Raw genomic sequence first — 27,274 nt, 5'->3', positions numbered from 1 at the left:
CTTTCGGTAGAATTTAGATAACGAGAAGAGTAACCATGTTTTATCATAGGATAGTTTATTATTACCAGAATATCTGTTGATGGTTCCATTTCAGCTTTATTAAACCTCATCAGCACACATTCAAAGTTTTTTTTTTTTTCCATATTTTTAAATTTGTGCGTCTAAAGTCATTTAAGAGTTGAAATTAATCTGTTATTTATTTCCATTCATTGTATTTATTGCAGATTTTGAGAATGTTCAGAAGCTGTGCCAAAACAACCCCTTAAAAGGAAATCAACTGAAAGTGGATAGAATTGAGGAAATAAACAGTGTTCGAGTGAAAAACGTTTCTTCAAATGTCAGCTCTGAGAGTCTTCAAAGTTATTTTGGAGACAGAGAAAGAAGTTCTGGTGGAGATATTTCTTCAGTTCATCAACAAACCTCTGATACTTACATTATAAGTTTTAAAGAGGCGTATGGTAAGTAATTTTTTTCTCCTCTCTTTGTCTAGTCTACCTATCAGAATCAGTTATTATCATTCTTTTAATTCAGGTTTTGTTGGAACTCCTGGAGGCTTGCTATCCACAGCCTACGGTACCATGCTATCTCTTCTGTTCAGCCATGGAATATTTTCTTGATGATAATGGCCTGTGACAAGGTGGCAGACAGCTCTACTCGGCGCTCTGTCCTCATTTTCCTCTTAATATCTTCTGATACTGTCCCCAGGGCCCCCATATAATTAGTACTATCTCCTCTTTCACGGTCAGCATATTTAAGAGGATTGTTCTACTTGTTCACCTAACTAAATGTGGGTCAAATGCGTATGCAACATCAGTTATAGAGCACATGTGGTTCACCTTGTCCACAACGACCAGGCCTGGCTTGTTGTACTCAAGGACTTGGCCCATTCTGAATTGAAAAATCCCACAAGATTTTACAGGTCTCTGACTCTGTGATTCTCTGTGGTTTCTGTTTGTACCATGTTTTGCTTCTCTCTAACCCCAACTTTCCTCACACTTTCCAATGCAGCACTTTTGCAACCTCATCATGTCACCACAACTCATATTGGTTAGGGGCAAGTTGAGAGCATTCATTCACAGTAAGGGCAATGGCTTCATCAAATTATTATTATTATCATTGAGTGAGAGAGCAGTGCATGCCATCAAAGTGACACTGGGGTAAAATATACGAAGCCCAATATACCCATCATGACTACCCGTCTTATAAGGGTACACCAGGCACATGCCTCGCAACCATATGTGCACAACATAGTGATCTCATATCAAGATAGACAGCGCATGACCTTGCAGGTGGGGCCCAGTTAGAATTTTCTTCTGGTCGAGTAACCCATTCCACTCCAAAGGTCCCCGAATAAGGGTTGTTTAAAGATGTTGAACAAAGCACCCATGTTTCCAAAGGTGAATTATTAAAACCCCAAAGAATCCCTCTCAACACATGGCTATGATGCTCCCCCACTATTTCTGCTCGTGATCAGAGATGCACATATCGTCAGCCACTAGGAGACATGGTCAACTGGTTAAGGTCAAACAACTGACAAGCAAATCTGTGGTATTGAGCAGAATATTTGCTGTAGCCCATCTTTTATACCAAGACAAAACAATGTACATGATAACACTTCCAATCAGTTAAGATCAGAAGCCACGAGACCCACTGCCTGGTACTGCATCAAGGAATATTACTGCATCAGGGCATTTATTTATTTATTTATTAATAATAAATAATAATAAATAAATCAATCAATCAATCAATCAATCAATCAATCAATCAATCCATCATCATCATCATCATCGTCGCCGCTGCCGCCGCCGCCGCCGCCTTTAGTCGAGCAAATCAACCCCAGGACTTATTCTTTGTAAGCCTAGTACTTATTCTATCGGTCTCTTTTGCTGAACCACTAAGTTACGGGGACGTATATACACCACCATCTGTTGTCAAGCGATGTTGGGGGGACAAACACAGACACACAAACATATACACACACACACACACATATATATATACATATATATGATAGGCTTCTTTCAGTTTCCATCTACCAAATACACTCACAAGGCTTTGGTCAGCCCAAGGCTACAGTAGAAGACACTTGCCCAAGGTGCCATGCAGTCGGAATGAACCCGGAACCATGTGGTTTGTAAGCAAGCTACTTTATTTCAATAAATTTGCCGTGTAGGCATAATACAGAGGGGACAAACATGGACAGACAAACATAGAATGGTGAAGTAGCTTAAAGCGTTATTATAAATCGATTAAAAATATGAAAAATTAAAAAATAAAATAAAATAAAATACCTTGCGTTATGCAACGTGACACCGAAGGAAAGGCATCCGACATCAGGGAAGGGCCTTTGCTTTTCTTCCAGGGCTCCACTTACTTGGTGCCAATCACTCCCAGCTTTCTTACTACAGGCTTCCATCTTTTTTACGAATTTCTCACGTGACAAGTACTGCTTCCCAAGCCTGATCTTGCTGCTGAGGTGGTAGCTAAAAAAGTTGAGCAACCCCTGGCCGGATACAAAGGTAACCGTCACAATCCCTTTCACACGTGTCTTCTATACCGTTTCTTTTGAAATGGCTACCACGCAGTAAAAACAGGCCTTCCTTTCCTTGCTAAGGGAAGAAGGCAGCAAAATCTCGATGATGGACTCAGCTGATAGCTGTACTCTTCCCATCGATGACAACAGTTGTTCCATGAAAGCTATCAATCCCGATAATTCCGGACTTCGCACAAGTGCGTACAAGATGGTTTCCCTGTCCTGCCCGCACCTCGGACATGAGGCCGAGATGGCACTTCTGTGCCTTGACAGCTTATCACGAACCGGTAACGCCGCACAGAAGCACTGTGATTTCTGGTAATTATCCATATACCCCGGCCCAAATGTTCTCCTGAACAGGTTGCTCAACTGATTCTCATTGTAGCCCAGGGTCTCCCCCAAGGCGTCTTGAGACATAAATCCCACTAACCTGCTATAAAAATCTGCGGTGGAACTTTTGCTGCCGGAATTGCCCGCCCGAGAGAGTAGCTGAAGTGCCTGATGGCACTCCAAATGCCATTCTCCCAGTTTAGGTCTCTGCTTGATCTATGTACCAATGTCCATTAAGGATGTTAACCTCAGAAGGTAGAACTGGACGTGCGGTGACTACACCTTTCTCCATCCAGGTAAAGCCAGAGGTACCTCAACCTTAACGCGAATTTTCGCATCCTCAACCAAGGCATCCCTAGCCCACCCTTTAGTGGCTTCTGGCAGCAGACAGAGCGCTTCACAAGAGGCTTTCCTCCTTTCCATAGAAAGCGGAAAAGGATTCTCTCCAACTTGTTCAGCCACAAATCAGGGCAAGGCACCACGGTCAGACGGTAGGTGATAACAGATGCTATAAACATCTGCACCACCTCCGCCTTTCCTAGCAAGGATAATGCCCGCCCAGACCAGGTCTGGGTTAGAGCAGTCACCTTACTGGCTACCTCACTCCAATTTATCCCTACCTGGAGGTCTGCTCCAAACCAAACACCAAGCAGTTTAATAGGACCTTTCGTCCAATGCCCCACAACGTTATTGGACATCATCAGCTTGCCTCTCCAGGTGCCGAGTTGCAATCCGACTGACTTGTCCTTGTTCACCTTTGCTCCTGACACCACCTCGTAACTTTTGATGGCCTCTTCCACCACTGGAAGCTGGCTCTCATCCGCCACGATTATGGAGATGTCATCCACATATACTGTAGCTCCACCTCTGCACCACAGATCTTGCGGTGCGCCTCCTAGTGCTTCCAACTTCCGCAGCAATGGCTCAAGAGTCAGTACATACAAAAGCAGAGACGGGGGCACCTCTGACGCTCTGAGCGTTCGATCCTGAATGGTTTTGAGAAAAATCCATTTATTTTGACTGCAGACTTGATGTCGTTGTACAAAGCAGCAATCCAACTGCAGAAGGTCAGGCCTAGGTCAGCCTTTTTGAGGACTGCTGCCAAGTACCGGTGGTCGACCCTACGAGGGACGTTCAATAAGTAATGCTCCTGACCCACTTGCAGTTATTTGATCTAGCTGAAATTTTGCATGTGCAATTATTTATATCTCTACAGATTACGTGGCAAATTACAGCTCTGGACTAATTGCGGTTTCTGATTTACAGGTGTTTGAACTGAGTCAAGTATGAAATGGAGCCTGTTGAGTGTCGAGCAGTGATCCGGTTTTTGTATTTGAAAGGACGCACACCACGGAAGACTTTTGATGAAATGAAAGTAACTTATGGTGATGATTCCCCATCATATGACCTTGTAAAACGCTGGCATCATGAATTCAAACATGGTCGGAACTCTGTGGAAACAGCTCCCAGATCTGGTCGCCTCCCCTTCTGCCATTGATGAGGCATCTGTCCGTCAAGTTGAGGCTGCCATTTTGGAAGATCGATGCATAACTATTCGCCAAATAGCCCATCAGGTCAAGATTAGTACCGGGTCTGTGGAAACTATCATTCATGACCACTTGGATATGCAAAAGGTGTCTGCAAGATGGATTCCCAGGTTGCTCACACCTTTCCAGAAGCAAGAACGCGTCTAGTGCATGAGGATGAATTTGGAGATGTGCCAAGAAGATGAGTCAAAATTTTTCAAAAGACTGATTACACAGGATGAAACCTGGGTCCATCACTATGATCCAGAGACCAAAGCCCAGTCAATGCAGTGGAAGCACCGTGACTCACCTCCTCCAAAGAAGGCAAGGGTTCAGCCCTCCGCTGGCAAGGTCATGCTCACAGTCTTCTGGGACCAGGGCGGAGTAGTGATGACAGATTTCCTGGCAAAGGGTACCACAATTACAGGAGCCTATTATGCTTCACTTTTGAGGAAATTAAGAGAAGCTATCAAAATCAAGAGGCGGGGCAAGATCAGCAAAGGCATCCTCCTCCTGCTGGACAACGCTCCGGTCCACATCTTGCTTGTCGCCAGATCAGAAGCACAGGCATGCGGCTATGATCTCCACCCCCATCCCCCCTACTCTCCTGATCTTGCACCCTCTGATTTTCACTTCTTCCCATCCATGAAGTTGTTTTTGAAAGGAAAGCATTTCCCAGATGATGCAGCCTTGATTTCTGAAGTCACGTCGTGGTTGGAGGACCAAGCTCGGGTCTTCTACAAAAACGGTCTCCAGAGCTGCATCAAACGATGGGAGAAATGCGTAACTCTGAGTGTTTTCTATGTAGACAAAGACTAATATCTGTGCCAGGTTTCGTTGCTCTACTGCTATAGGAAGTGGGTCAGGAGCATTACTTATTGAACGCCCCTCGTATCAAACGCTTTAGACTGGTCTAAATGTACCAGTGCCCCTCCTGTACCAGAAAGATTCCCTACCCTCTCTAAGGTGTAACGTAGAAGATGGAGATTGTTTTGGATCGACCTGCCTTGGATGGCACAAGTTTGCGCCTTCCCTACAAGTCTGTCCACGACCTGCGCCAACCTTTTTGCTAACACCTAGGCCAAAATCTTTAACTCTGTGTTTAGCAGAGTTATGGGCCGGAAGTTACTAATCTCTTCCCCCTTGCTCAGATCCTTTCTGATCAGCGTCACCACCCCTCGGCTTGCAGACTTGGGAATTCTCCTATTCTGCTGCTAATTGGCGTAAACACTGGCCAGCAGGTGCACGAACAAGTCTGGCATATTCTTATAAAATTCATAGGGTAGACCATCGAGACCTGGCGACTTCTCCCTAGGGCATTCTCCCAGCACCTCAATCACCTCCTCAGCTGTGATTGGCCCTTCACAGCACTCAGCCTCACGCACCGGGAGACACGGGCTGCCAGACAGGAAGTCCCTAAGGTCCTCACCATGATCCAGCCTCCCGCTCCCCCGAACAACTCGGCGAAGTGTTTGTAAAGCGCCTCACACATCTCGTCCCGTCCTTCGACCAAACTCCCACTATCGTCAGTCAGAAACCTAATTGTGGCATCATTTCCATGCTGGGTTTCTACCATATGGGCCCATCCGGTGACATTAATTCCCTCATGGCCCAATACTCGCACTTTAGCCCGAATTCTACATCCCTCGTGTTTGGCTCTAAGGTGACGGTCCAAGGCTGTTCTTGCTGCCAAAATCTGGGATGCAGAGCACAACCTCAACACCGCCTCTAAGTCCTTAGCTAGTTTCCCTTCTATTCTCGCCTTGTCATGTCTTAGCTACCTAACCTCGAAACGAATGGTTCTTTTGGGGGCGAACCACCACCAGTTATTAACCGCGGAGCTGGTTAACACCCTCTGTACTAATTCCTTAATCCGGCTACAGTATGCCTCACAAGTCAAAATAGACTTGTTCAGCTTCCAGTATTTGGATCCTCTCTTAACTGCACTATCTACGTTCAGCCTACACTTAACCATTCTATGGTTCGTTTAGGATACCTGAACAAGCTGTGGACAACTAAAGCTAGCCTTATCTCTAGCTCTTATTACTATCCTATCTAAATAAGACTCGAACCTTCCATCGCCATTCATCCAGGTTCACTCGGGGACATTCGGTTAAGCTGAAATCGCTTAAGCAGATCTATGAGACGTGAGTTCGTTTTCCTATCAATCGAGCCTACACTATCGATGCGTGCATCAATGATAGTGTTATAGTCACCTAACACCACTAATGTCTTTGACGTTACAAGAAAGTTTTCTAGGTGCCGATAAAAATCAGTTTGTAATCGTCTAGCACAGGGTGCATACATTCCGATCAACCTGAAGGCTCTATCACTGTACGTCATGTCAAGGACGACCAGCCCACCTTCGAGGTCCACATAAACTGTACTTGTTCTGCAGAGTCAAGCCTTTTTGGACGAGTACTACTACACCCCCTCGGCCTCCGGTCTGGCTAGGAGACATGATTTTTCTCATAGCCATTCAGGAAGGGCGAGAAGGTTTGTAAACTGTCCAGCTTGGTCTCTGTAGCAACCATCACATGTATATCATGTGATCTGAGGTCGTCGAGGAGGCAAGCTTGCTTCAACTTCGAGCTCAGACCACGTACATTTAAGCACCCCAAGCTAAGTGAAGCCATAAACCTGGGAGAAAAAAACAAAGGCTCTACTTACCCTTACTCGGAGATGCTGGGGCCGACCTCACCAAACATGAGTCGGCCTCCTCCTTTCTGTCCTTCTCCGGGCATTCGGGCGAGTCTGTGGCCCTCTTGATGCCTCTCGGACCCCTATCTTTCATCTGCCTGTGTAGGCCTCCCCCCATCCAGGCACGTCTCATATGTATGTCATTTAGATTCAAAAGTTTCAGCGTATGGTGTTGTGGAATTAGTCCTTCCAAATAATTGTCTTATTCAAGTCATACTCAATTAAAATTGTTTCGTCATTATTTGGTGATTTTTTTCTGGGGCGATGGAGCGGGTTCTTTTTTGTTATCTGTGCTGTATGGTTGTCTTTTTTCCTGTGGAGGATGTGGGTGGGGAAGGTGCGTGTAAACGTTTGCACACTGTTATGAATTCCTTTTTGGACACCTCCATGGTGTCGTCTGGCGGCATTGTGTTTGAAACACAAGGTGCCTCAGAAATCAGGTGGGCAGGGTTTTTTTTTTATTAATGTGGGGGTTTGTGTATGCTGGGGTTGGGTCTTTTCATTACTTTGTTTGGGGGTGGCACCACAACAGGGGGAGTGGGAGCATTTGTTTTTGTGGGGACTAGTATATGGGGATGTTTTGAATAGTTGTGGGGACTGGTGTCTGGAACAGTTTTTTCTCTTTTTTCTTGTTTTCCTCTCCTTTCTTTGTTTTTGTTTCACAATCGCTTCGAATGTCCCTTTTTTCCCCACATTCGAAGCAAGTAACCTTTTTACCCTCCTCTTGAATTCTTTCTCACCTATGTGTAGCCGGTCCGGAAGGTTTTCAGTGTCTTCCGGTTTCCCTTGGATGATGGCTGAAATGATCTGTCCTGTCCAGTATGAAATTTGGAGAAATTGTATTTTGTCTGTCCTGTTATACAACAGGGCAGCCATCACCTCCCGAGGGTCTATTTCCTGTGGCACATCCGTCACCCTCACACGAGAAGTATGTCTTCCCCTGTAAGGGGGTAGAAGTGCCACCTCCTTTGTCTTCAAGGGGCTAACCAAATACTCCTGTGCCAACTTCTCCATCTTGAAACGGACTTCAATGGTTGCATAAACTTCGCCCCTTGCAATATGAGTAATATCGTTCCACACCAGGGCAAGGTATTTTTCAATAATATTTTCTTTAAAACACTTAAAATGTCTTCCTTCCATACAGAAGGATCTGAAAACCACAGTTCTCTTCTCTATTACTTCAGTATCAAACCTGGGCGTTATTTTGAGATCCCCGTCTTCTTCCTTCATCCTGGAAAAATAATCTTTCAATTCTACATTGTTCAACACAATGGTCTTTGTTTCCACAGCGAAACGTCAGCAAATTTTTTGTTATTAACATAACTCTCATTGGGAGTGCTTTCAGAAATTTTTTTCTTTTAAAATTTCCACCGACATGTTTGGTCAAAATTATTGATGCACAAAACAGTTTTGTAAAGTGTTCATCAAATTAGTTTCAATCTTTCCCCCCCCCCTTTACGGAGCGAGGCACAAGAAAAAACCTACGACGGCTTGAAAAAGGTTTCAATTATACGAAAAAGAGTTTTTTTGACTTACCTTCCTGATAAAGAAGCAGAAAAAATCCAAAGTACACGTAATCCACGCAATAACAACATATCTCCCCCCCCCCACCTTGGGGGTTTGGCACAAAAAAGCTTACAGCAGCTTGAAAAAAGTTTCAATGCCCAATTGAAGTTAAAAAGGTCTTTACACCTTATCTTCCCGATAGGGAAGCATAAAAATTCCAAAACCACGTACGGTATATCCACTCCAACGAACACAAACAGTTAATCCACAATGACAAGTTACGTCTTACTTGCTCCAAAATGGTGACTACAGTAACTGGAAGCACTCTCTAAAATGGAGGTAAGCAAGCTACTTACCACACAGTCACTCCTGCGCCTCATGGTCACAGTGAATCATAAAATCCCACAGGATCTTTGCATTATCATTTTTGATGATGCCTTCGGGTTTGTGATCATACGGATTTTTCGCTCTGTCAAGTCCACACTTGTTGCAATGTGTCCAGTGGACAAGCCTGGCTATATTGTCATGATGTCTCTTATATTCCTTCTGGGCTAGTGGCGTACATTGGCTGATAATATGCCATACAGTTTCACCATTTTGTTTACAGATTCTGCACTTATCACTTTCTGCTGTGTTATCTATTCTGTATTTTATGTAATTTGTTCTTAGTGCTTCCTCTTGGGCAGCACAGACTAGAGCCTCTGTTTCTGGTTTTAAATCACTTTTAGTCATCCACACCCATCTTTTTCCTCTGTCTGTCTTATCTTCAACATCCCTATGAAATTGTCCATGCATTCTTTTCTTTACCCACCTATTTTCAATTGCTTGTACAGTGCTTTATCTTTGCCATCTTTCATCCTACACAAGCCTGACCTTCTTACTTCCAATAATTGTGGTTTTGTGGCATTTTTTTACATACCATGCTATGTTGTTTTCTTCTGCTCTAATGCTGTGCTCACATCCAATAAGTCCTCTTCCCCCTCTTTTTCTTGGTACATACAGTCTGTCTGTGTCACTTTTTGTGAGGAGTGTCCCATATCTAGTTAGCAACTTCCTTATCTTTCTGTCTAAGCTGTTTAGCTTGCCTACTGTCCATGCGATTACCCGTGCTCCATATCTAAGGAGTGAAACTGCCCAGGTGTTGATAGCTTCAACCTTATTCTCTCTGTTTATTTAAGGATCATCATCATCATCATCATCATTATTATTAAATTTGCTTCGGGGTTGTTCTTATTTCTCCTAGGATAGCAGGTTACTACCTGTAACCTTAGATATCCATAAGCTTTTATTAATTTTTGAAGTGCTCAAAACCCTTCTGATAATCTTTCATGTCTCTTACAACCAAACTCTTACAACCATTTGTCTATATCTTTACTTACAGTTCCCAATTATTATAATAAGCACGACCATTACGGTTCTGATACTCCAAATTCTCACCATTTCAAATTTTAAGGGATTGGATTTAAAACATTTTTCATCTCCTTTCTTTACAATCCTGGCATCAAATTAACAAGGTGGATCAATTAGTAAGCAACTATTATTGTTAGGTTTGGATGGTGGGCTCCATACATTTCTAGTTTTCCTCTCCAGTTTCTTTCTATCGTTTTTGCTCCAGTCTACATTTCCAACTCCATATCTGATTACAGGTTCTGCTCTTGCACTTTTTGCTTTAATAACATTTTTTTCTTTTTTTGCATTTAGCAATAATTTTCTGACTCTCCTTGTTAACTCCCTACTGGTAATTTGTTTCATTTCTTTATTTTTTTCTCGTCTGTTTCCAATGTTCCCTACTACTTTTACCACTGTCCTTTCTCAACCGTTTTCATTGTTTGTCCATTTGGCATTTCAATTCCCTGGCTTCTTTCAAATCTTCCTTGTGTCATTTTCAATATAGCACATTTTTCTATCCCAAATTCCATACCCACGTCATTTGAGAAAATCCGGATGGTATATACAAGACTTTCAAGTTTTTTCTCATTTTCCACATAAACCTTTATATCATCCATGAAAAGGAGATGATTTATCTGACCATTTCCTTTTCCCAAATCATAAGCAATTTTTAACTTTTCATAGTATCATAGTGAGCGGTGTTATGGCCAATACAAATAGTAATGGAAATAAGCTATCACCGTGGAATATTCCATGTCTGATGTTCACTTTTCTTAGATTTTGCTTTCCAATGTTTCATTATGTTTGGGTGGGACACAATGCTTCTAGTACTCAGTTGCACTGACATGGGTGGATCTTCTCTAGAACCTCATATAATCAGACATCTCAGTCCAGTGTCATTTACTCCACGATTCCCAACATCCTGAAATCGGTCCTCATTACTTCATCCCATGTTCTCCTGGGCATCCTTCTTCCACAGAAGCCATTTATGTTTCAACGACAAGCATTTCTTCATACATCTGTCTCCATTCATACACATCACATGTCCAAACCAATGCAGTCTTCTCTCCTGCATGCCACATTTAATCTTTCTTATGCCTAATCTTTTTCTCAGTACAGTCACGCTTTGTTGGTCGTGCGCTCTGATGTTGCACATCCAACAAAGCATATTGCCTTCATTTCTCTCTAGTCTGCACATGTCTTCTGTATTCGGAGCCAATGTTTCACTACCATGGAATACAGCCGTTGGCACACATCCATCACACAGTCTACCTTTCACTCTGAGAGAGAGTCCTTTTGTTACCAACAGAGGTAATGGCTCCCTGAACTTCCTCCAGCCTATTCTTTCTCTAGAAACAATATTTTCAGAGCATTCACCATCGTTACTAATTTGGTCCCCTGAACAGCAGAAACTATCTACTACCTTAAGAGATCCACCTTAGCATTGAGAGAGTCTAGGTCCCTCATGTTCTTAGTGCTTATTGTTCTTGCACATCTGTCACACATAAAAGCAACCTTATCTGTTAGTCTATGTAGCACTTGTGGTGTGGATGTTGTTGACCACCATTAGGTCCAGTGTGTTATACCCTAGCACCTATTCTGTTTGGATTGGGAAATCCTAGAGGATTTTTCAAGTTTCCAACTCTGCCAGTTTGTGTTCATACCACATTCTCTCTAGACTCCACTTTTCGCACAGTTTCTAATATAGCTCTTTTGGTACTGATCATGTTGTCACATCTTGTAGTGATTATGGGTAAGTTTAGGGCATTCATTTATAATATGGGTAATGGTTTCATCCACTCTTTTACAGATGTAGCACAGCAGAGACACTTGCTCATTCCTAAAGATTGACCCTGCAGTTCGTGGCCAAAGCTTGGTCTTGCATTGCCAGTATGGTGCTGCTCTCAGTCTCTTTCTTTAGTGTTCCTTTCTTCTGCCCATCCCACCTACTTTTTCCAGTGTCTTCTGTTATGGTTTTATCAAATTGATTGTGTAATCCCTTGTTGCATAATGTTTTTCTTTTTTTTCCCCTTTTTTTCTCTGCTTTCGATATTCTCTCATTCCTAACTGTGTCTAGCAAGGTTTCCTTACTTTGGGTTACGTATCTCATTAAGCTCTGGAGTTTGGTACGTATGCAGTCTTCCACACTTATCAGTCCTCTTTCTCCATTTCCCTCTCTTCCTGAATAGGCAATCAGTGTCTGCAAGAGGATGATGGGCTCCATGCATCGTTAAGAGCTTTCTTGACTTCCTGTCCATCTCTTTTAGCTCCTTCTCTGACTCCTTCAACATTCCGCTGAACTACTATGACTGCATGTGGGTTTTTTGCTGAAATTTTGTTTCTGGCATTCAAATTTGAAGCCAATATTTTTGTTACTCACCACAGGTACTCTTTCTTTGTCTTTTCTCCATATTGTTGTATTTAATTCCATCTGTCTCAAGCATTCCTAGATATTTGTAACTGCATTGAGGTTCTAATACCTTCATCATTTCACAACTTGGCATTTCTGTCCCGGCAAGCTTTCCTCATTTCATCACCACCGTCACACATTTTGAGAGTCCAAACATCATCATCATCATCATCATTATTGTTTAACATCCGTCTTCCTTGCTGGCATGGTTTGGATGGTTTGACAGGCACTGGCCAGGCATGTTAACTTTAAGGCCCTTTAACTCCAGGTTTTGCTTCCATGGAATTTCTTCTCCAATTCTGCTATAGGTTCTGCAGTAAGAGCAAGGTCATCAACATAAAGTCATTCCCATGGGCATCCCATATTGAATTCCTCTTTTATGGCCTGGAGGACTATATTGAACTAGAATGAAAAATGAGAGCAAGGGATAACAATATTCTTAAGTATTTAATAAACCTGGAAAAATAAAAGACAAGAAGTAAGCCTAAAAAGAAGAGCTTAAAACATTGCAACTAAAATAGAATTTGAATGAGTTGCTAATTAAATAAAATATTCAAATAAGCCAACCGTTCAATACTGATTAGACATATTTCACCCAAGAAATAAGTCTAAAATAAGGGAAAACAGCTTAAAATACTGCAGCTAAAATAAAATTTGATAAAAATAATCTGATGCTTTATCATAAATTCCCACGTATCAAAGAAAAATTGTTTTAAGATTTTTGAAATAAAGATTTATTTTTGTTAGTTTATTATTAATACAATGCTATAAAGATGATATTCATTTTCTTTTGATTAACTTTATGACATCTGCATTTATTTGAGGAAAACTCAGATTTCAGGAAAATAACCGACAAATAGTTAACTAACTGAAAATTAAAATTTTTAAAGTGAAGTAAAATAATTTTGCCAAAAACAAAGAAAACATTTGATTACTGATACTCTTACATGCTTTCTTGATTTTCTAAAGTTTTATTTTGAACTGTTGTTAACATTTTCAGCCATCATGTTGTTTTTTGGCTGTATTTTCAAATTTTGTAGTGTTCATTGTTTTTTGTATGCCTTTTGCTCATGCTTTTTTCTTTTGTAACATTTGTTGTATATATTTTCCTGATTATATTTCTATTCTGATTTTCATTTTATTACCCTCACGGTTCATTTTCTCAGAGTTAGAAATAGAGGTCAATAATTCTCTTATATTCTTATTCTGTCTAAAGGCTACAATAGGCAACTGAGAAAATACCTGTTTGAAATAAGGATATTTTTCCATGACATGCCAGTAAATTTCATGTAACACTTTTGAAATGCAACCAAATTTTCAAATGCAGTTAATCACAATGGAATTCTGTCACTATTTGCTAAAGTTATGTGTGAAAGTTTGACTCACCTTTTCCCTATGGCATTTGCTATTTCGTTTAATCATGATTCACCTCTTTGTTGCCTTAAGATAACCTTAGTTCATGGATTTCCCTTAACCGCAATATATCCATTCATTCATCTACTAAAGTTTTATCACACTGTTACTTATTCTCTAATTTTGTCTTAGATGGGCTGACCGAAAACTCTCAGATTTTTCAAGTCTATTTTTACTGTTATCAACATTTGCTGTCTCGTTAAACTATGCTACACAAATCCCAAAAGAATATTTTTCTCCCTCGTGTTCTGACCACTACCCCCTCTCTCTCTGTGCCTCACTCTGTCTCTCTCAGCCTCACTCTATCTCTCTTGGCCTCAGTCTGTCTCTCTCTCGGTTTCACTCTGTCTCTCTCTTGGCCTCAGTCTGTCTCTCTCTCGGCTTCACTCTGTATCTCTCTTGGCCTCAGTCTGTCTCTCTCTCGGCTTCACTCTGTATCTCTCTTGGCCTCAGTCTGTCTCTCTCTCGGCTTCACTCTGTATCTCTCTTGGCCTCAGTCTGTCTCTCTCTCGGCTTCACTCTGTATCTCTCTTGGCCTCAGTCTGTCTCTCTCGGCTTCTCTCTGTCTCTCTCTCTTGGCCTCACTCTGTATCTCTCTCGGTTTCATTATGTATCTCCCTCGGCCTCATTCTGTCTCTCTCACAGCATCACTCTGTCTCTCTCTCAGCTTCACTCAGTCTCTCAGTTGGCCTCACTCTGTCTCTCTCTCAGCTTCACTCAGTCTCTCTCTTGGCCTCAGTCTGTCTCTCTCTTGGCCTCACTCTGATCTCTCTCGCTTTCACTCTGTCTATCTCTTGGCCTCTCTCTATCTCTCTCTTGGCTTCACTCTATCTCTCTCTTGGCTTCACTCTGTCTCTCTCTTGGCCTCAATATGTCTATCTCTTGGCTTCACTCTGTCTCTCTCTCTCTGTTTCACTCTTTCTCTATCTTTGCCTCACTCTGTCTCTCTCTTGGTTTCACTTTCTCTCTCTCTTGGCTTCACTCTGTCTCTCTCTCTGCTTCACTCAGTCTCACTCTTGGCTTCAATCTGTCTCTCTCTCTGTCTCACTCTGTCTCTCTCTCAGTTTCACTCTGTCTCTCTCTCTGTCGCACTCTGTCTCTCTCTCGCTTTCACTCTGTCTGTCTCTTGGCCTCACTCTGTCTCTCTCTCAGTTTCACTCTGTCTCTCTCTCTTGGCCTCACTCTGTCTCTCTCTCGGTTTCACTCTGTCTCTCTCTCAGCTTCACTCAGTCTCTCTCTTGGCCTCACTCTGTCTCTCTCTCGGTTTCACTCTGTCTCTCTCTTGGCTTCTCTCTGTCTCTCTCTCTTGGCCTCACTCTGTCAGTTTCTCGGTTTCACTATGTATCTCCCTCGGCCTCATTCTGTCTCTCTCACAGCATCACTCTGTCTCTCTCTTGGCTTCTCTCTGTCTCTCTCTCTTGGCCTCACTCTGTCAGTCTCTCGGTTTCACTATGTATCTCCCTCGGCCTCATTCTGTCTCTCACACAGCATCACTCTGTCTCTCCCTCGGCCTCATTCTGTCTCTCTCACAGCATCACTCTGTCTCTCTCTTGGTTTCACTTTGTCTCTCTCTGTCTCTGTCTCTCTTTTGATTACCACTTACTTCGCCAAGACTTCTTCCACCAATGGCACCTTATATAAATTAGCACATGCACTCGGATTCCCATACTCAAAATTTATTTTTTTACCTCCTCCAAAGAAATGTGTATCCAGATGCTCTCATCCATGTTTGCTAGTTCACGGTATGCCCGCCCTTCCTCCCCATCCATCTGTACCGGAAGTCCCTATTTTTCGTCAGATTTTCTGGGCAGGGAACACTGACGGGGTCAGGGTCATGAGTATACTTCTTGTGGGGAAATGGGTTGATAAGGTTAATAGAGGGAGTGAGAGTAATCAACAGAATACATAAGATTACATTAGTGCTTCATCATGGGTTAGCAACCATTATATCGGCCTATGCCCCTAAGCCAGAGCAACCCGATGGACAGAAAGACCAATTCTATGATACCCTCTTGCAGACTACCTCATTGACAAATGACAGGGACCTTCTCTTTGTGGCTGGTGACTTCAATGGACATGTTGGACAACATGCTGGGGTCTTCCATGACATACATGGAGGCTACGGTTTTGGTTCCCGCAATGAGGAGAGAACCAGCCTGCTGGAGTTCTGTGATGCAAATGATCTTATGGTTTGCAATACTAACCTCAGAAAACTTGCCAGTCACCTAGTCACCTATTGTTCTGGCGGACACACTAGCCAAATTGACCACATCCTTACCAGGAAAAGGGAAAGATGGCTGCTTATAAATGCCAAAACCTTCCCTGGTGAAGAATGTACCCCACAACATAGACTGGTAGTTAGTGACTTGAGGATCAGGGCTAAGTGGATGCCCAGAAGATGACCAGCATAGAGGAGAAGGGTCTGGAAGCTTAAAGATCCTGTGAATGGACAGAGATTTAGGGACATATTACTTGAAGCCTTTGGCGAAATAGAAGGGGATATAGCTTCACACGATGTAGAAGACAACTGGAGGTTTCTACGGAACAACCTGCTGAGGGCCACTGACCAGATCTGTGGATGGTGCAAAGTCCCCTCTTGACCCAAAATAACGTGGTGGTGGAACAATCTTGTTGACAGGGCTATTAGAGAAAAGAAACAGGCTTGGAAGAACTGGAAGAACAGTGGTAGCAGGGAAGTGTATCAGACTGCCAGAATAGAAGTTAGGAGACAGGTTTATTTAGCCAGAGGTGAAGCAGATAAGAAAAAATTTGCCAATGTTCTGTGCCGTGAGGACAAAAGACTTGAGGTATTTTGTGTTGCAAGACAGTGTGTGAGAGAGAATTGTGATGTTGTAGGAGAGAAATGTGTTCGCATGGATGATGGTTCACTTGCACTAAATGAGGATGCAAAGAGAGAGGTTTGGAGATGCCACTATGAAAGGTTGCTCAATAAAGAGAATGAATGGGATAAAGAGAGTCTGCTGAATGTCGACCCAACAGAGGGAGCAGCTATCTGTGTTGACAGTTCTTTAGTAGATAAAGCAATTAAAAGTATGAAGACAGGGAAAGCCCCTGGCCCATCAGGAATTACTGCAGAGATGCTCAAAATATCTGGTAGTATCGGCTATAGCCTAGTCACCCGTATAGTTAACCAGGTGATACACGAAGGAGTCATACCCAATGACTGGTGTAGCAGCATACTAGTCAACTGCTACAAAGGTAAAGGTGATGCTTTAGATACAAATAATTACAGAGGTATCAAGTTGTTGGATCAGGTAATGAAGGTCACGGAGAGGGTCATAGCCCAACTGATTAGGGAGATGAGATGCAGTTTGGTTTCGTGCCAGGGAAAAGCACCACTGATGCCATATTTCTGGTAAGACAGTTTCAGGAGAAATACCTAGCCAAAGATAAGCCCCTGTACCTGGCTTTCGTTGATATGGAGAAAGCCTTTGACAGGGTCCCCCGATCCTTATCTGGTGGTCAATGAGGAAACTAGGGATAGATGAATGGTTAGTGAGAGCTGTGCAAGCCATGTACAGGGACGCCGTTAGTAAGATGAGGGTTGGCAATGAGTACAGTGAAGAATTCCGGGTAGAGGTTGGGGTCCACCAAGGTTCAGTCCTCAGCCCCCTCCTATTTATCATAGTCCTCCAGGCTATAACGGAGGAATTCAAGACAGGATGCCCCTGGGAGCTCCTCTATGCTGATGACCTTGCTCTAATTGCTGAGTCACTATCAGAATTAGAGGAGAAGTTTCAGGTGTGGAAACAAGGATTAGAATCAAAGGGCCTTAGAGTTAACCTATCCAAAACCAAAGTCCTAATAAGTAGAAAGGCAGGCAAACCACAAATCCCTTCAGGTAGATGGCCTCCTCGATATGTAGAATAGGTGTATGTAGAAACCCTATAAGATGTACCCAGTGTAAGCTATGGACACATAAGAGGTGCAGCAATATCAAAGGAAGGCTAACTGGGAAGATAGCTTTTGTTTGTGGCAGATGCTCAGGAGCAATAAACACTGAAAATGTGCAGAGAGCAACTTCTGCCACATTCCAGGAAGAAAAACTAGAAGTAGTTGATAGCTTTCGTTACCTAGGTGACCAAGTCAGTTGCGGGGGTGGGTGCTATGAAAGTGTAGCTGCTAGAATAAGAATAGCTTGGGCAAAGTTCAGAGAGCTCTTACCTCTGCTGGCAACAAAGGGTCTCTCACTCAGAGTAAAAGTTAGACTGTATGACACTTGTGTACGAACAACCATGCTACATGGCAGTGTAACATGGGCCATAACTGCTGAGGACATGTGTAAGCTCGCAAGGATTGAAGGAAGTATGATCCGATGGATGTGTAATGTCAGTGTTCATACTCAACAGAGTGTAAGTGCCCGAGAGAAAAGTTGACATAAGAAGCATCAGTTGTGGTGTGTAAGAGAGATGATTGCACTGGTATGGTCATGTGACGAGAATGGATGAAGATAGTTGTGTGAAAAAGTGCCACACCCTAGCAGTTGAGGGAACCTGTTGAAGAGGTAGACCCAGGAAGACCTGGGATGAGGTGGTGAAGCATGACCTTCGAAAATTAGGCCTCACCAAGGCAATGACTAGTGACCAAGACCTTTAGAAATATGCTGTACTTGAAAAGACCTGTCAAGCCAAATGTGACCATAAACTGTGGCTTATGCCAGTGGTGTAACCTGCCCTCTTATGCATACCTTTCCTTCATTGGACATAAAAAACACCATTTGAGCGAGACTGTTGCCAGTAACACCTGACAGGCCCTCATACCAGTTGCACATAAATGCATCCACCACACTCTCTGAGTGGTCGGTATTAGGAAGGGCATCCAGCTATTGAATTATTGCCAAACCAAATTGGAGCCTGTTGCAACCATTTGGTTCGCCAGTCCTCAGTCAAATCATCCAACCCATGCTAGCATGGAAAGCGGACGTTAAACGATGATGATGACGACGACGACAACAATGACGACGATGAGGATGACTGCAACCACATTTGTCATAATGGTGTACAAAATGAACCCTGAAAGGATGAAAGGCAAATTCAACCACAGTGGAATTTAAACCCAGAACATAAAAATTAACAGTTGTAGCTCGCCCACTTAATAATAATAATAAGAAAAATAATTTAGAATTTTGCTAGAAGGGAGATCACGTTTGGAAGGGGGGGATTACTAGTCACTTACATTTATCCCAGTGTTTCACTGTTACTTAATTTATCAACCCCAAAAGGATGAAAGGCAAAGTCAACCTCAATGGAATTTGAACTCAGAACTTAGTGACAGATGAAACACTGCTAAGCATTTTGCTCAGTGTGCTAATGATTCTGACAGCTCACCGCCTTAATAATAATCATAATAATAATAATGATTGGTGAATCATCTTGAAACATCTAACAACTAGATGCTGAAGCTGGTTGAAACCCCGAAAGACAAAAGAAGCTATATTCTATTATGAAGGAGAGTAAAAACTTTTTCAAGCGAGTTTATACATAATACCCTGGTTGAACTGCATGAGAGATGTGCAGCAACTGTAGTTGCAAAGAAGGTGAAATGAACAGCAAAGCAAAATGCACTTGAACAATTGGATGATGGGTGGGAAGAAAATCCTCTGCATGGCAAATATGTGGCCCGTAGCAAACAAGCTGATGTAGACCAGAAGCACAGCCATCAGTGTCTAGGGAGCTCAGAGCTTAAAGGCAGAGAGAGAGAAGGCTTTATCTTGGCTACCCAAGATCAGAACTTATTGTCCTGGGACTGTCAAGCCAATGTGATGAAAAATGGAGCAGACCCAAAGTGCTGATACTGCAACAATGATATAGAAATAGTGGACCACCTACTCTCTGGATGTAAGGTTTTAGCACCTATATAGTATAAATCAAGGTATTGCAGATAATGTGTTGGCATTATAAAATGAAAAGTGCTGATAAATGGTACAAGCACCACCCTGGGGCTGTTAGAGAGGGAGAAAATGTAACGATTCTTTGGGACTTCCCAGTATGTACAGATGTGACCATCGAGGCAAATAAACCAGAAATTGTTGTGAAAGACCAAAACAATAAAGTCTGTTTATTGATTGATGTGAGCGTATTTTGTGTCTATGATATCTCGGCAAAAGAATTTGATAAACTCAGAAAATATAAAGCTTTGATTAGCTTCAAGAGGCCATCACCTCTAGCTAGCTATGTGACACACAAATTAGTGTCCATTATAACCTTCGAACAGGGGAGGTCAGCTGCTTTCTGTTACCAGTCTGGCATCTACTGACTAGTTTCAGGGTATTTGCCCCTTATCAATTTAGAGCAGCTGAACCAGGCAGATGTCGCTACTGACCATCTGTTCGAAGGATTATTTACCTAAATTCAGCGGAATACATCCACTGGTTTTCAAAAATAGAAATATTAATATTCCTAAGTCTCTCTAAAGGAGACTATGTCAGCGGTAGTGGATATCAATAGTTATCGCCAAGCTAATATGGCAGTCCAGAAAAATATGACGAATGTTACCATTGATTAGCTCCAAGAAGCCTTGATTAGCGACACCTGCCTGGTTCGGCTGCTCTTCATTGATAAGGGGCAAATACCCTGAAACTAGTCTGTAGATGGCAGACCAGCAAGGGGAAGCAGCAGACCTCCCCTGTTTGAAGGTTATAATAGACACAGGTTTCTGTGTCACATAGCTAGCTAGAGGCGATGGCCTCTTGGAGCTAATCAATGGCAGCATTCGTCCTATTTTTCTGGACTGCCATATTAGCTTCGCGATAACTATTAATATCCAGCACAGCTGCCGTAGTCTCCTTTAGGAATATTAATATTTCCATAAAGATTTGGTAATCAAAATAAAAAAGATGTGGCATCTCAAGACACTTACAATACCAGTGATTGTAGGAGCACTTGGAATGATCAAAAAAGGAACTGAAAATTATTTAAGAACGATCCCTGAATTACCATCCAGGCAGGAAGTGCTAAAGATTGTCTTAACTGGTAACTGGTCACACGTATTGAGAAGAGCATCATTGCTGTGAATTTTCTTTCCTTTTTTCCCCTTTATTTTATTTGTTTACTTTTTGTATTTTTTTATTTTTTCTCTGTCTTTCTTCTCCTTTTTCTCTATCATATGACTTTGTAAATGAATGAGTTAGCGTGTTTATTTTAATTGCCTACCAATGTATACTGTGTGTTTCTCTGCTCTAAGTGTCAGGAAGGCACTTAGAAATGAAAACAAAACTGAAAGATGATGATGGAAATAATAATAATAATAACAACAACGACAATGAAAATAAAAGCAACAATAATAATAATAATAAAATTGAAAATAACAATAAAAATAACCTTAACAACAACAACAATAATGATAATAATCAAGTAATGGCTCTTGAGGCTATTGATCTTATTTGATTGGAAGTGTTAACAAATACGTTGTTTTCTTTTGGTATAAAAGATGGGCTGCAGCAAATATTCTGATTAATATCATAGATTTCTTTGTCGGTTGTTCGACCTAAAACAATTGAGAATGTCCTCTAGTGGCTAATGATATTTGCATCTCTGAATAAGTCACATCTGGAAACCTACAAGGTCATGTGCTGTTAATCTTGATATGAGAAATTCCATTGATGTTTATGGTCAATAAAATAAGTACCAGTTGAGCACTGGGGTTGATGTAATTGACTTAGACACTCTCCTGAAATTGCTGGCCTTGTGCCAAAATTTGAAACCAAAATTCCAGTGGTGTTTATGGTCAATAAAATAAGTACCAGTTGTGCACTGGGGTTGATGTAATTGACTTAGCCACTCTCCTGAAATTGCTGGCCTTGTGCCAAAATTTGAAACCAAAATTCCAGTGATGTTTATGGTCAATAAAATAAGTACCAGTTGATCACTGGGGTTGATGTAATTGACTTAGCCACTCTCCTGAAATTGCTGGCCTTGTGCCAAAATTTGAAACCAAAATTCCAGTGATGTTTATGGTCAATAAAATAAGTACCAGTTGAGCACTGGGGTTGATGTAATTGACTTAGCCACTCTCCTGAAATATCTGGCCTTGTGCCAAAATTTGAAACCAAAATTCCAGTGATGTTTCTAGTATTTATTATAATTAATAGAGATAGTGTTTACTTAGTATCAGTTAAATGTTGATTATATTTTCCTGTTTGCTAATGTATTATAATAATAACATATAACTTTGTCTTCAAATACTTTTCTGTCTTTACCCACTGAACTCCCCAGCTCACCCCTAATCCCTCACCAACGAAATGATTTTATCTTTTTACTTTTTCATAATTTAGTTGTGCTGGACGTTTGTAGAAGACGACATCAATTGGAAGATGTGGAGTTAGATGTTCAACCGTTCTGGGAACCATCTGAAGAAAATACCATTTCAAGCCAGCAAGTCCATGACTATTTACTACCTTCCCAGTTCCATCTGACTTTCTTACAGAAACATAAAATCAAAGTTAATGACCAATTAAAGAAATGGGCTGAAGTAATTTGGAAAGATTCCAAGTTTAATAAACTGAAATTAAAATATTCTGAAGAAAATTTTGAGGAAATTGAAAAATGTTTGGAAGATTTATTAAATTCCATTACTATTGAAACTATTGATGTTCCAACTGATATGTTTGAGGACATTGTTAGAACATTTAACAGTGAAGCCGACCAAAGGTATTTTTATTTTGATAACCGGAATTTCCAAGCTCATATTTTGGGATTTGATAAAAGTAATGTAATTAAAATGAAAAACAGACTTTTGGATAATCTTAGAAAGAAATGTGAGGATGATTTAAATATTCACGAAAAACGTATTCTATCTGGTCTCAGATTTCGTGAGCAGGCAGAAAGACAATCTGAAGATCTAAAAGTCGGAATTTATGGTAACAAAGTTATTTTTGAAGGCCACACTTCGAAAATAGCTAAATGTCAAAAGGATATGAATAAAATACTTCAGTCAGTTGTAAGATCGAAACTGTGTTTGCCTTTAAATACTGGAATGATCATAAATAAAAAACCAGTGAAAGAATATCTTGATGTAAAACTGAGAAACAAGAAATGTATCGGTTCATGGGAAACGGGTGATGGTGATTCAGTATTACTTTATGCAAGTGATAAAACACATCTTTCACTTTTGGAAGAAATCATGAAAGAAACTTTTGTTGCCAATACACTGGATTTTGTAGACAAAATTAAGGATACTCCAAATCATGGAAAGTGGCTGACATTTGTTGAAAGTGTAAAAGAAGAGTTTCTAGATTTCTGTTTTATTGGAGAAAATTCTATTGTTGCTGTTGATGCTGTAGTTAATGATATAAAAAACAAAATTGATAACTTTAAGCAAGGAATCGATGGATTCAGGGAAAAAAATAAATTGAAGAATGTGTTACACCTGGAAAGAACACAAGAGCAAATTAGGGGAATGGAAAGAGTTACAAGAAATTCCAGAAATGTTGAATCGTTTAAATCTCAAGAAACCCAGAAAAGTGAAGAAGGAAACAATTTCTTATGTGAAATGCAGAAGCAATCTGAGAGCATAATATCATTAAATTCAGATTTAGGAAGTGAAACAGATGAAATAGTTAATGTTAAGTATAAGAACTGTGAAATAGTGTTGAAGGAAGGTGACATCACGACTCTGGACACAGATGCTATTGTTAATGCTGCAAATGGCAGACTGGAACACTGGGGTGGGGTTGCAGCAGCCATTGTGCAGAAAGGTTAGTAATACCATTTTTTATAGTTAATGTTTCTTTTTAGATCCAAGTGTGGTTGAGAAGCTTGCTTCCTGACCTTGTGGTTTCAGGTTCAATTCCACTCACAGCATTTTGGACAAGTGTCTTCTGTTATAGGTCAATGGTTGGCCAAAGCCTTGGGAGTGGATTTCGTTGATAGAAACTGAAAGAAGCTCATCATTTATACATACATGTGTGTGTGTGGGGTTAGGGTTAGGGTTAGGATTAGTAGCCAGGTGTTGACAGCACACGATGGTTGTAAATCACCATCACACAAGTGATGTTGTGTCTTTTCCAGTTTTCCATGAAAAACATGTCTGACCATGGGGAAATATTCCCTCATGTGGAAACATGTGACACTTGGCTACAAAAAGGACACCCAACCATGAACATTAAATTATGGTGGACAGACACACACACTCACACAAGATAGTGTGCATTAGCTTCATATACATACACATGAACACACACACACACATGAACACACACACACACATAAACCGAAAGCATGGACATACATACACACATGCATAGATACTCATACACATGCACAAATTCATAGAGTATATATATGTACGCATTAGTCTCATACACACGTATGCTCACCTACATGCCAGGTTCATAGTTGTCTCCCTTGTCACTCGTACCTCAAGTCAGCACTCATAGATGTCTCCCTAGGTTGCCAGAGCCACTGACACCCTTCAGCAACCTCTTCCTCCTCCTCCCATCATTTCAGCTTGTAGTCACACTCTGACACACGTTTCTTCTATTCTCTCTCTCTTCTTCTATTCTTTCTGTCAAAGAGTAGGCTCAAAATGTTAAACACTTCCTATTTTCTCTAAGCATAAAGTTGATACACTTCTGCTGTGGAGGAGAGGTCTTCTTGAGCCTCAACAGGTCTTCACAAGCACAGTTTAGTGGCCAATGAAGGAAAGGTACGTATAAGTGGGCTGGTTACACCCCTGGCATAGGATACGAGGTTATGGTCTCACTTGTCCTGCCGGGTCTTCTCATGCACACCATATTTCCAAAAGTCTCGGTCACAAGTCATTTCCTCAGTGAGGCCTAATGTTCGAAGGTCGGGCTTCACCACTTCATCCCAGGTCTTCCTGGGTCTACCTCTTCCACAGGTTCCCTCAGTCGCTAGGTTGTGGAACTTTTTCACACAGTTATCTTCATCCATTCTCGCCACATGTCCATACCAGCACAGCCGTCTCTCTTGCACCCCAATCTGATGCTTCTTAGGTCCAACTTTTCACTCAGGGTACTTACACTCTGTTGAGTATGAACACTGATATTACACATCCATTGGAGCATACTGGCTTCATTCCTTGCGAGCCTATGCATATCCTCAGCAGTCACAGCCCTTGTTTCACTGCCATGTAGCATGGCTGTTCATACATGTGTCATACAGTCTAACTTTTACTCTGAGCGAGAGGCCCTTTGTCGCCAGCAGAGGTAAGAGCTCTCTGAACTTTGCCCAAGCTATTCTTATTCTAGCAGCTACACTTTCAGCGCACCTTTCTTCGCTACTGACTTGGTCACTTAGATAACGGAAACTCTCAACTACTTCTAGTTTTTCTCCCTGGAATGTGGCAGAAGTTGCTCTCTGTGCATTTTCAGTGTTTATTGCTCCTGAGCATCTGCCACATACAAAAACTATCCTCCCAGTTAGTCTTCCTCTGATATTACTGCACCCCTTTTGTGTCCATAGCTTACACTGGGTACATCTTATAGAGTTTCTAATTACGCATTTTCTACAGATCGAGCAGGGCCATCTACCTGAAGGGATTTGTGGTTTGTCTACCTTCCTACTTATTAGGACTTTGGTTTTAGCTAGGTTGACTCTGAGGCCCTTTGATTCTAAACCTTGTTTCCACACCTGAAACTTCTCCTCAATTTCTGATTGTGACTCAGCAATTAGAGCAAGGTCGTCAGGATAGAGGAGCTCCCAGGGACATCTTGTCTTGAATTCCTCTGTTATTGCCTGGAGGACTATGATAAATAGGAGGGGGCTAATGACTGAACCTTGGTGGACTCCTACCTCTACCCGGAATTCTTCACTGTACTTGTTGCCAACCCTCACCTTACTGATAGCATCCCTGTACATGGCTCGCACAGCTCTTACTAACCATTCATCTATCCCTAGTTTCCTCATTGACCACCAGATAAGGGATTGTGGGACCCTGTCAAAGGTTTTCTCCATGTCAACAAAAGCCAGGTACAGAGGTTTATCTTTGGCTAGGTATTTCTCTTGCAGCTTTCTTACCAGAAATATAGTATCAGTGGTACTTTTCCCTGGCATGAACCCAAACGGCATTTCATCTAAACTGACCCTCTCCATGACCTTCATTAATTAATCTAACAACTTGATACCTCATTAATTATTTGTATCTAATGCGTCACCATTTCTTTTGTAGCAGTTGACTATAGTGCTGCTACACCAGTCATTGGGTATGACTCCTTCGTGTATCACCTGGTTAACTATACGGGTGACTAGGCTATAGCCGACACTGCCAGATATTTTGAGTATCTCTTCCTCATGGACCGGGGGCTTTCCCTGTCTTAATTGCTTTATCTACCAAGGTACTGTCAACATGGATAGCTGGTCTTCAGACCCTTAATCGCTTTATCTCCCAATAGCTTATCCCTCTGTGGGGTCGACATTCAGCAGACTCTCTTTTTCTCATTCATTCTCTTTATTGAGTAACCTTTTGTAGTGGTATCTCCAAATTTCTCTCTTTGCAGCCTCGTTTAGTGCAAGTGAACCATCATTCATGCGAACACATTTCTCCCCTACATCACGATTCACTCTCACACATTGTTTTGCAACACGAGATACCTTTTTCTTATCTGCTTCCCTTCTGGCAGTCTGATGCAATTCCCTGCTACCTCCGTTCTTTCAGTCCTTCAGAGCCTGTTTCTTTTCTCTGATAGCCCTGTCAACAACATTGTTCCACCACAAGTTTATTGTGGCTCAAGATGGGACTTTGCACCATCCACACATCTGGTCATTGGCCCTCAGCAGGTTGTCCCGTAGAATCCTCCAGTTGTCTTCTACATCGTGTGAAGCTATATCCCCTTCTATTTCGTCAAAGGCTTCAAGTAATATGTCTCTAAATCTCTGTCCATTCCAGGATCTTTAAGCTTCCAGACCCTTCTCCTCCATGCAGGTCATCTTCTGGGCATCCATTTAGCCCTGATCCTGAAGTCACTAACTACCAGTCTATGTTGTGGGGTGCATTCTTCGCCTGGGAATGTTTTGGCAATTATAAGCAGCCATCTTTCTCTTTTACTGGTGAGGATATAGTCAATACTGCCAGAACAGTAGGTGACTAGGTGACTTGCAGGTTTTTCTGAAATAAGTATTGCAAACCATAAGATCATTTGCATCACAGAACTCCAGCAGTCTGGTTCCCTCCTCATTGCAAGAGCCAAAACCGTAGCGTCCATGTATGCCATGGAAGCCCCTGGCATGTTGTCCAACATGTCCATTGAAGTCACCAGCCACAAAGAGAAGGTCCCTGTCATTCGTTAATGTGGTAATCTGTAAGAAGGTGTCATAGAATCGGTCTTTCTGTCCATCGGGTAGCCGTGGCTGAGGAGTAAAGGCTGAGATAATGGTTGCTAACCTATGATGAAGCACTAATCTGATCTTAAGTATTCTGTCACATCCTCTGACTACCTCAGTTACCTTATCTAACCATTTTCCTGCAAAAAGTATACCTACGCCCCCG

The 27,274-nt window shown here is 41.8% G+C and overlaps 2 protein-coding genes across 2 annotated transcripts in view; both read left to right on the top strand.

The window, feature by feature from the left end:
• LOC115210476 (protein mono-ADP-ribosyltransferase PARP14-like) overlaps nucleotides 1-27,274 on the top strand; it is a 195,736-nt gene that overhangs the window by 16,156 nt on the left and 152,306 nt on the right. The window contains exons 3-4 of the mRNA XM_036508664.1: nucleotides 225-458; nucleotides 22,101-23,375. Coding sequence (XP_036364557.1) covers nucleotides 225-458; nucleotides 22,101-23,375 — 1,509 coding nt within the window. The remainder of the gene's footprint in view (nucleotides 1-224; nucleotides 459-22,100; nucleotides 23,376-27,274) is intronic.
• Nucleotides 1-27,274, top strand: part of LOC115210484 (protein mono-ADP-ribosyltransferase PARP14-like) — a 303,268-nt gene that overhangs the window by 171,204 nt on the left and 104,790 nt on the right. The gene's annotated exons all lie outside the window — the stretch shown is intronic.

Source organism: Octopus sinensis, linkage group LG1 (assembly GCF_006345805.1).
Source record: "Octopus sinensis linkage group LG1, ASM634580v1, whole genome shotgun sequence".
In the NCBI taxonomy this organism is placed as follows: Eukaryota; Metazoa; Mollusca; class Cephalopoda; order Octopoda; family Octopodidae; genus Octopus; species Octopus sinensis.
Note: the sequence above shows the minus strand (reverse complement) of the source record. Positions and strands in the feature narration are given on the sequence as shown.